General features: G+C 46.9%; 1 protein-coding gene across 1 annotated transcript in view; it reads left to right on the plus strand.

Annotated features, from left to right (window-relative positions):
- fat1b (FAT atypical cadherin 1b) overlaps positions 1-10,932 on the plus strand; it is a gene marked incomplete at its 5' end in the record, with an annotated part of 41,517 nt that overhangs the window by 30,459 nt on the left and 126 nt on the right. Inside the window, 13 exons of the mRNA XM_083685632.1 lie at positions 1,053-1,448; positions 2,317-2,393; positions 2,584-2,727; positions 3,291-3,491; positions 4,142-4,997; positions 5,454-5,585; positions 5,870-6,027; positions 6,322-6,772; positions 7,131-7,284; positions 7,693-7,803; positions 8,099-8,736; positions 9,047-9,181; positions 9,973-10,932. The exon at positions 9,973-10,932 is cut by the window's right edge and continues 126 nt beyond it. Coding sequence (XP_083541758.1) covers positions 1,053-1,448; positions 2,317-2,393; positions 2,584-2,727; positions 3,291-3,491; positions 4,142-4,997; positions 5,454-5,585; positions 5,870-6,027; positions 6,322-6,772; positions 7,131-7,284; positions 7,693-7,803; positions 8,099-8,736; positions 9,047-9,181; positions 9,973-10,136 — 3,617 coding nt within the window. The 3' untranslated portion in view covers positions 10,137-10,932. The remainder of the gene's footprint in view (positions 1-1,052; positions 1,449-2,316; positions 2,394-2,583; positions 2,728-3,290; positions 3,492-4,141; positions 4,998-5,453; positions 5,586-5,869; positions 6,028-6,321; positions 6,773-7,130; positions 7,285-7,692; positions 7,804-8,098; positions 8,737-9,046; positions 9,182-9,972) is intronic.

Raw genomic sequence — 10,932 nt, forward strand, 5'->3', positions numbered from 1 at the left:
GCAATTGTTCTCATTTTCCCCCCACTGACTTTGAATGGAAGAATAGCAAACCTCTGGCCTCCGGATGAATATTATTGAAATTCCACAGTTTCTTTTTTTTTTTTTTTTTTACTGTTCCACAGTTTTTTTTAAACTTTTTACAGAGGATGGTGTATAGTTTGATATAGTGGAGATTTGAGGAGTATGAATTTCATCATTTCATTTAGAAGATGAAAAACAGATAGAACTAAGTAATCCTTGATGGCATGGATGGAAGCCACTAAATTCTCAACCCTATATACTATAAACCTCTTCTTAGAGTATGCCACAGAGCTGTATCTGATATATTCTTTTAATAAACAGACCTCTAGCTCTATCCAAACTCCCAATCTGAGCTATTAGGCATGGTCTCTCAGTGGTTAGTCTCGCTCCCAGACACTTCTTCCTAAATGCGTGAAAGGTCTGGTGGACAAACATGTCAAACTTGGCCTTCATTAAGCCAATAGAAAGAACGTAGAAAACGGATGACTCATAGCCATTGGCTTTACTCTGCATCAATCATCTCCCCCAGCCCTTTCTCCCAGTGCTTACACACACCACAGGTTTCTGATTCGGAGCTACGCCTCACAGCTGAGATCAAATAATAGCAAATACTTTACTCAGTAAATCCACTCCTACTAAGGCCAGATTTGAATCGTTATTCCTATGCACTCTGCGCAATAGCCTGGGGACAATGTTACTCAATGGTAAATGAAAACCTCCCTATCATTCATTTGTATCTGTCTGCTACAATGTAATGACAAATGTTGTTTTCCTATTGAGGGGATATTCTTTGATGTAATGTTCAGTTTCCCAAGTATTGCTTCCCACTGCTGTTGACTTCTGATTCTAAGACTTAAGTAAACGTTACAAAGAATACTTTAGGTTACAGATGCCCTATGAGGTTACATAGAGGCCCTATGAAGTTCTTTACAGATATCTCTCACACATACACACTCTCTCTCTCTCTCTCTCTCTCTCTCTCTCTCTCTCTCTCTCTCTCTCTCTCTCTCTCTCTCTCTCCATCTCTCCAGGAGAGAACAGCAGAATTCTGTACTCGTTTGAGGACTTTGCAGATGGTGATGGCCTATTCTCCATCAACGAACGCTCAGGGTTGGTGCGTCTGGAGCGGCCCATGGTCGGGGAGGCACAGGCTGGCTACACCCTCCATGTCCGGGCCACAGATCAGGGCTCACCAGGGAGACTCTTTTCTGTCTGCTCTGTGCTGTTCTCCATGCTGAATGTTAATGACCGCCCACCCGCTTTCCAGAACTTGGAAAATGCTGCCACGGTGCTGGAGGACATCGCCGTGGGAACACAGGTGATCAGGGTCTTTGCCGGCAACGGAGACCCCGAGGATACCTCTGAGATTGTCTACTCTATCGTCAATGGAAACGAGCATGGGATGTTCAGCATTGACTCAAGCTCAGGTATGCATGTTTGAAAGTGTGAATAGGTGTGTTTATGTGTGTTTATGTGTGCGTGCATGCGTGCGTGCGTGCGTGCGTATGTGTGTGTGTGAGTTTACATTCATGAATGTGTGCATATGTGTGTGTGTGTGTGTGTGTGTGTGTGTGTGTGTGTGTGTGTGTGTGTGTGTGTGTGTGTTTCTCTGCAGGTGACATTTTTGTGAACAAGCCTCTGGATTATGAGTTGTCCCAAGAGCACTATTTGACAGTACAGGCGACAGGCAAAGGTGGACAGGGCGACATTGCCATGGTGACCATCTACCCAACAGATGTCAATGACAACGCTCCAGTCTTCAGCCAGAAGGTCTACTCGGCTGTGGTCAGCGAGGATGCTGAAATTAGACAGACCGTTTTAGCCGTGAGTAGCATTTATCAGTGGTTCGAACATCCCATTTAGTATAAACATTTGCTTATATTCTAATTCTGAAACTGAAAATGGGGATTCCCACAATGTATCTTGACTTGAATCTGTTTGAACATCTGAACTTTCTTTGACATGTCTGATCATGTTTATATGCAGCTAAAGGAGTTACCTAGACATGCTAAAATAAATCTGTTGTAGGTTGAGGTCATGGTCAGTCATTTAAATGGTCTGTGATTGGTTGAGGTTATGATTCGGTCATTTAAATGGACTGTGATTGGTTGAGTTTGTGGTGCATACATTTAAACAGTCTGTGATTGATTGAGGTCATGGTGCATACATTTAAACAGTCTGTGATTGGTTGAGGTCATGGTGCATACATTTAGACAGTCCTGTTGGTTGTTCAGGTCATGGCCAACGACATTGACGGTCCCTCCAACAACCACATCCACTTCTCCATTGTCAAAGGCAACCAGGACGGGCACTTCACCATCGATGCAGTCGGTGGCGAGGTGAAAGTGGTGCGGGAGTTAGATCGAGAGAAGGTAACTTCAAATATACTCTCTCATTATTCCAAACTTTCTAACTGTGTTCATTGTATTATATATCACAGAGTGATCTGCAGTCCAGCCACAGTTTGAATCAGGAAAGGATTAGCAACAAGCTACACATTGTTTAATTGCTTGTGAAAGCTTGGAATTAATCCAGAGGTGTTTTTTTTCTCTATTAAATTAGGTTCCAGGCTACAGTCTGACAGTGCTGGCGTCAGACAGTGGAAATCCTCCTCGATCCAGCAGTGCCGTGATCAACATTGACGTGTCTGATGTGAATGATAATGCTCCCACATTCTCTCAGGCTAACTACAGCCTCGTCATCCAGGTAAGACAGGATTCTAACACGGAAAGACAAGAGAGATTAAGAGGGAGAGAGAGAGAGAGAGAGAGAGAGAGAGAGAGAGAGAGAGAGAGAGAGAGAGAGAGAGAGAGAGAGAGAGAGAGAGAGAGAGAGAGAGAGAGAGAGAGAGAGAGAGAGAGAGAGAGATTGCTTTTGACACATTCTACCCATCTGGATCATGGAAGTGGCTTAGTTGGAGTAGTTACATTATTAGAAGTTGAGAAAACGTTATTAGGTTCATGGATGGAGTAGCTCTTGGCGAAGCAGATTTATCTGTATGAGGTACTGTAGTGCTAAACAGAGAGTTTACACAATTTATACCTAATATGAAAAGAAAAGAAAGATAGGAAGAGGAGGTACGGAAAGTTCTACACCATATCACCTGAATCTTAATTATTAATTAGTTTCATAACATGAATATGAAATCTATTTCTCTTTTCTTCTCCCCTCTCTCTCCCATTCTCCTTTTGTCTTTCTCTCTCTCTCTATCTCCCCCCCCACCCACCCACCCACCCACCACCACCCCTATCTCTCTCTTTCTATCCCAGGAGAGTCTCCCAGTAGGGTGCAGTGTTCTCCAGCTCAGTGTAACAGACCTGGACGCATCCCACAACGGCCCCCCATTCTCCTTCTCCCTCCTGGAGGGAACAGAGGGAGGGGAGATCTTCCTGATAGACCCCCAGGGAACCGTCACCATCACCGCACCACTCAACCGCACATTAAAGGACCACTACGTACTACATGCTCAGGTTTGACTACAGTCATAAAATGTTTCTGATTCTGATTCTGATTCTGATCTGACCTGATGACCTTGACCAATCCTTTCTACACTCTTTTCCGAGCTAAAGCTTAGTGTTGATAACATATGTAATCCATAGAGGTTGAATAGAGAGGCTAAAGGACATAGCTGTTGCTGCTGGGAGCTTCCGTTGACTGTAAACATAGGTAATGTTGTAACCCTCTGTGGTCATAATAGACCTGGGTTAGGGTTAGGGTTAGGGTTAGGGTTAGGGTTAGGGTTAGGGTTAAGTCCATATTCTCAGATGAAAAATATGGCAGGGACTCAAGTAGTCCACTGGCTCCCCCTCCTGGTTTGTAGTAGTGATTGCAAGTCTGTTGTTTTATCCAGTCTTAAAGAGATGTTACAGGATTTTTGTATAATTTCAGCCATCAGTTCTAAAATCACCGCTCACAAGCCAAAAACCCAAATATAGACAAATATTGTCAAGAAATTACCTGGTATACCTCCCCACTCCCATGGGCAAAAGTTTATTTTGTTGGGTAAATGCAGTTTGAAATTAGCAATCTGTGTCTGTATGTCTCTGTGTGTGTCTGCGGTGTCTGTGTGTATGTGTGTGTGTGTGTGTGTGTGTGTGTGTGTGTGTGTGTGTGTGTTCAGGTGTCCGACAGCGGCAGACCACCTCTCCTCTCCTCCACGGTCATCGGTATCGGGGTCATCCAGGAGAGCATCCACCCCCCTGTCCTCCTCCCTCTGGAGGTCTTCATCTCCATCCCGGGACAGACCTACCCTGGCGGGGTGCTGGGGAAGATCCACGCCACTGACCAGGACATCTACGACACACTGACCTACAGCCTGCAGCCCGATGACCTCAACAAACACACACTCTTCATGGTGTCCCCCAGAGACGGCAAACTGGTCACCCTCCAGCCCCTGCCGCCAGGGCACTACCCGCTCAACGTCACCGTCACAGACGGGCGCTTCACTGCCACCACCGACGTGAGCGTGCACGTTCGCCAGGTGACCAAGCGCGTGCTGGAGAGCTTGGTGGTGGTCCGCGTGGCGGGCGTGGGGCCGGAGGAGTTCGTGGGAGACTACTGGCGCGGTCTCCAGAGGGCGCTACGTGTCACTGCCGGTGTGCGTCGGAGCGCGGTGCAGCTGGTGAGCCTGCAGCCCTGCGAGCCCCCCGGCAGCCTGGACATCTTGTTAGCCCTGGAGCAGACCAGCAGCAGCACCCCCACCACAAAGGAGTTAGTACGTTCCAGTAGCCCCCCCACTACCACCACCAAGGAGGGGTTCCTCCAAAAGTTGAAGGCCTCTGTAGGTGCAGTCCAGAAGGCCACGGGCCTGCGTATCCTGGGGGTGTTTAAGAAGCTGTGTGCTGGCATGGACTGTCCCGCCAGGCTGTGTAATGAGGTGGTCACCCTGGATCACAACTCCCTGACTACCTATAGTACAGCCCGCCTGAGTGTCATCACACCACGACATCAGCGGTCTGCCACCTGCCTCTGCAAAGGTATAGCACATAATCATCAGACTGTCTGTCTGTCTGTCTGTCTGTCTGCCTGTACAATTATTTTGGCTACAGTTGGTTGTAGGCTTCCATAGGTACATAGTCATGACACTCTATATACAGATACAGGTCACACTTTATTTGTATAGTCCCTTATAGATTATCTACAGTTGCTAAAACCATCAACAAACTATCAACTGCCACTCTGGTGACAAACAGCAGCTTGCTAGAGTTACATTTAAGGTTAGGTTTAGGGTAAGAGTAGAGGTTAGGGTAAGGGTTTAGGGTTAGGGTAAAGGCTAGGATTAGGTTTTGGGTTAGAATAAAGGTTAAGTTTAGGGATAGGGCTAGTGATAGGGTAAGTGGATAGTCAGTTGAAATGTTATTGACAGTTAATTGAACATCTACTTAAGATCTACAAACCATCTATTTCATCTATAAATAACATTTTCCTTACAGATGGTGAATGTCCTCAGTCAAAGCAGCTGTGTGATGGTGCCCTGTGTCCTGAGGGGTCAGACTGCCTAGCTCACCCCAAGGAGGGCAGGTACACCTGTGTCTGTCCACCTGGTAAACAAGGGCTATGCTCAGGTAAACAACAACAACACCAACAACAACAACATTAATTTACTAGATTACCCTTAATGTCCCAAAATATGTTATATGTGATATGATGTGATATCAGTGGAGGCTGGTGGAGGTAGAAATCAGTGGACAGGCTCATTGAAATGCATAGAATGGAATGGTACCAGGGTACCATTCCTTATTCCATTCCATGCATTTCAATGAGCCCGTCCTCTGATTTCTATCTCCACCAGCCTCCACTGTATTCTATACTGTATATGATCATATGATCTCTTCTTTCTGAACCACAGGGGGTCCATCGCTTCAGTTCAGTGGGAAGGGTTACATCCGGTACCGGCTGATGGAGAACCAGTACAGAGAGCAGATGAGGCTCTCTCTCCGACTGAGAACCCTGTCCAGCCACGGCACGGTCATGTTCGCCAGAGGAACAGACTACAGTATCCTGGAGGTAGGAGAGAGGCTGTGCTTGATGACTTGGGTTGGGTTCATCAGCCATTGATTTGGTATGGAGAAACAGCCTGAGCAAGGAATGAAACAGACAATGCACTCATAGGCAGTCAAATGTTCTCGAGAGGTAGTGATAGAGATCAGTACAATGTTTACTCCTACTTTGTTTTAGAATACTGTATTTGTTTATGTATTTATGTTCATGTTTGCAGTTTGTTTTTTCCAGTTTGCTATCCCAGTATGTTCTCTTCTCATCTCCATGACCAGTAAGTAGTTAACCCTCTCCTGCCCACAGATAGTGAATGGCAGGCTGCAGTACCAGTTTGACTATGGCAGCGGCCCGGCGGTGGTGTCCGTCCACAGCGCCCAGGTCAGCGACGGCAAGTGGCACAGCGTTTTCTTGGAGGTGGACGGCAACCATGCCAGACTGGTCCTTGACCAGCTCCACACGGCCTCTGGCACGGCGCCGGGCACCCTCCGCACCCTCAACCTGGATGGCAGCTTGTTCCTGGGCGGTGTTTCTGTTTCTGGCCAGCAGGGGGCACCTGTCACTGACGGCCTGCATGGCTGTATGGAGTCAGTCGTGTTTAATGGCTATGAGCTGGGCCTAGACACCAGGGCTCAGGCTTATGCTATTGTTGAGGACGTGGTGGGGGTGTCAATGGGCTGTACGCCCCCCCCAGTCCAGGACTGCTCCACCCAGCCCTGCGTGAACGGAGGAATCTGCTTCACTCTGCCTAATGGAGGTACAGTCTACTGCACCATCTATCAACAGCAGGGGAGGCAGGTGGAGGTAGAAATCAGAAGACAGGCTCATTGTAATGCATGGAATGAAATGAGGAAAGGTACCACAGGTGTTTAATACCAATTTCATTCCATTCCTCATTCAATTCTATTCCATGCATTACAATGACTACCTTCAGTAGTAATCAGAGGACACATTTATAGTGAAATAGATAGCCATTTATTTCATAATATTTCTACCAATCAAAGATTATTACAGTGTAATTATAAGGTAAGTGAAGGCTGTGTATGCCTTGGTGGTTTTGTCATATACTGAATACTAAGTTATTGTTATAGTATGTGCCACTGTTTCTATTGCAGGTTACCAGTGTAAATGCAGTGCCTTGTTTGTGGGGTCTCGGTGTGAGGTGGCAGTTAGCCCCTGTTCTTCTGGTCCCTGTCTGTATGGAGGAACGTGTGTCCAAGATAACCATAACTTCTACTGCCAGTGCAGAGGACAGTACTCTGGTCAACGGTATGTACTGACTTTTTAAGTCACATAAATTAACAGTAGTTCCAATGAAGAGCATACTGTTGCTATGGTCATACTCAAAACGCTTACCTCTTTCATCTTTTAAGCTTGACAATCCAATCCAACTTTAAACTTTATCCACTGTCACATTAAGACTTTGCAAGCCCAAGTTTGCAAGCTTCTTCAGGAACTTCCTTTTCTAGTTTACTATAGAAATTGTGCTATGGTATTCACTCTGTATGCTCTGATATGTGTTTCTCTGGTGTAGCTGGTCTCCCATTCTGTGGAGTTGAAGCTTTCTCAAAACATTCCACTAGATTTTTGTTTTGTTTTGTTTTGCTTTTATGAACTAAAAAACATGATACAAAATAATGATTGACAGTTAGGATGACTGTGTGTCTTGACGTCCAGCTGTCAGGTTGGTCCGTACTGCAGACAGAACCCATGCAGAAACAATGGGAGGTGTATCGATAGTCTGGACGGGCCCGTCTGTGAGTGCCAGCCTGGTTTCCAGGGGAAGCGGTGAGCGTAGACACATGACTCTCATCAGTCTCCCCTCTCACAATGACTTTGTGTTACCGTATGACATGTCTGTGATGTCATCTCACAGCATGACGGATATATTATCGAACATTACATTGTGTTTGATTGTGTTTACATAAACTTTTAGTATGACATCATACATGTTACAATATGATGTGTCAAGGTTCAACATGTCCATAATGTTACTCTGTCACAATATGCCATGTCTATAACATTACGGTGTCACAGTTTGACATGTCTGTAACATTTCCCCATGGGTTTTTTTTCTGAACAGATGCATCAGTGACGTTGACGAGTGTGTGGAGAGCCCCTGCTCTAATGGCGGTGTGTGTGAGAACACCTACGGCTCCTTCAACTGCAGCTGCTCCGGGGGCTTCGGCGGCAGGCTCTGTGAGCTGGAGGCGGTGGTCAGGAACGAGCTGCACGCCACGAGCTGGAACATGGGCCTGGAGGAGGCCCTGGGCCTGGCTCTGTTTGTGGTGGTCATCTTCGGCCTGGCTCTGATCTTTGTCGCTGTCCGCAAGACAGTGGGCAGACACGGCGGATTGAAGCCAGATGAGGACCAGGCTGAGGACGACGCCGACTTGTTTTCAAGGTCATATCGGGGCGACGGTAAACCCGGCCGGGGCGGTAACTCCAACATCCCCCCGCACGTCCCAGTGAGGCCACTCTCTTACATGCCTAGTTGCCCTGGCGACTCCTGCCACAACCTGCACAGGCGCTCCTGGGAGGATCTGGCCGTGGCTCCGACCCCTGACCTCGGCACAGCCACCTCTGACGCCGTGGGGCCCGTCGTGAGGCGGGCTGTGGCTGTGTGCAGCGTAGCTCCCACCCTACCCCGTCGGCCGTCCTCCGGCCTCCTCCCGGACAGCGACTCCATCGACAAACCCTGCTGGGACTACGACTATGATGGTACGGCCCGCCAGTATCTGACTAGAGGTTGACAGGAAAGGGATAGACTGTCTACTGGTTCGTAGAGTTACTGCATTACATGTGGACCTATCAGCTCATGTTATCTTATTTGGGTTGTTTGTTTTGAAAGTGTTGGTAGTCCTACCTTGTACCTGAGACACCTATAAAGGTTTTCGATTGTAAAGTAACATCCAACTACATATCTGAAATGTCGATGAGCCTTTGGATTAGTTTGTGTTTCGTGATTCATTGCTACTTTTTCAGTGTTGAGAGTTGTCATGCGGTTGGTTAGTTCTGATGTCTTCTCCAGAGGATCAGGTGGAACTAGATCCACGCTCGGCCAACAGACGCAGGAAGGACCATTCCCCGGGCCTCGGTGGTAACCATGGTAACCGTGGCAGTGCGTGCCTCAGCTCCTCCCAATCAGAATCAGGGGATGATAACGGTAGGTACCAGTAAAGTTCTGTAAGACGAAACACAAAGTACTCAAATGAAGACTGTGGTAGTATGAACGCTACCTCTTTTTCACTTGTCTTCCTTCTTCTTCTTCGCTATGGCCTCAGCTCCAGTGTGGCTTAGAGCTAGGTAGAGACCCAGATCAGGATTAAGCAGAGGGTCTAGTGTAAGTGTGTTTAACACATGTTGCTGTGGGTAGCTCAATAGTCATGAGAGAGAGCAGGGTATTCATTTGTCTCGTTGTGGTTTTAACTCCTGATTCATAACTTAAATGTTTTCCTCTTCTCCTCCCTTCCCTCCTTCACTTTTCTCTGCTTTATTAGCTTAGCGTAGTGAATTCATTTCACAGGACCATAATGTGATCATAATGTGTCTCCTTGTAAGTAAACTCCATTATATCATTTGAACATTTAGTGTTCTATTTGAAAGCCTGTGAGTGCCTTGATGTCTAAACTGATTTAATATGGCAGAGATATAACACAGAGATTGAAGATATGCTGATAAATCGCTAATTATCCAGAAGTCATCTTACTCAAAAGAACCATTCAGGGAAGTCTACAAAATGTGCCACTGTTGTGTCTGGAATTATCAAAATGATCTGTGTATGAATATGTGTATAGGGGGGCTGAGACACCTGGTAATAATGTCAGTAAGTCAAGATCAAATATTATTCACAACAATATACAGTACAGACTTTTTTTTTGTGCCAGAATTCCAATCTCAATAATACAAGGTTGGTTTGTGCTTTTATCTGATGACATCTTTTGTCTTCTGAAACAGGATACCATTGGGACTCATCTGATTGGATGCCAGGTGCTCTACATCCTGTAGACCAGGAAGTCCCACTGTGTCAGTCAGACACAGAGAGTCCCGCCTCTTCCTGTAGTGACCCTGAGCTCTTCAACCTGGACTACTATGCGGGGGGGCGTAGATGTAGAGAGTGATTCCTCACCACTCACAGGTCTCTCCTCATTGGATGATGAGCTACCCCCACTTATAGACTTCAGGGTCGGCAATGACATACTGGAAGACATCCACATTCCATATCCGTACTACACCGGCAGCAAGCAAGGGTGGAGCATGCCCCTGCACCAACCCTTCTCCACCCGAAGTAGGGCCCAGGACCAGCCCTGCCCAACCCACCAGCAACATCAACCCTACCCCACCAATGAACACGGCCGACATAGGCTCTTTACCACCCACCACGCCAAGCCCCAACTAGCCACACACACTGTAACATATGTTATTGGGATGCAACGTGAGCCCTCAGATACACACCATGGGCAGGACACTGGGCCCATCTCTTAGAGGTCAGAGGCCGTGGTGATGAGTGACTATGAGAGTGGAGAGGAAAGGTTCCAGGTCCTGTTTGGTTATCTCTCACCCTGAACACTTGGACAAAAGGCCTCAGAGTCAAACTCTGACCTGAGTGTCCACAGACTCTCACCCTCAACACTTGATATATGCCAGATGGCAGACTGGCAGGAGCTCCGAACCAATTTCAGAGGGTGTTAAAACCCACAGGTAAAGACAGATCCTTCTGCACAATGAAATGTTAGCTTTTACAGTCATTCCTGTCGGCAACAACGCATTTTATTCCGCTGACCTGTGGAATCATGTGCGATGCTTTTGGACTGTATGGCATCACCCAGCCTCACGTTAACAAGCTGGGAAGAGAAATGGACTCTTATCTGTGTTAAGATGGACTCATTTTTAAAGGGAGAAGTCATGACTTGTGAA

Source organism: Argentina silus, assembly GCF_951799395.1.
Source record: "Argentina silus genome assembly, chromosome: 15".
Taxonomy (NCBI): Eukaryota; Metazoa; Chordata; class Actinopteri; order Argentiniformes; family Argentinidae; genus Argentina; species Argentina silus.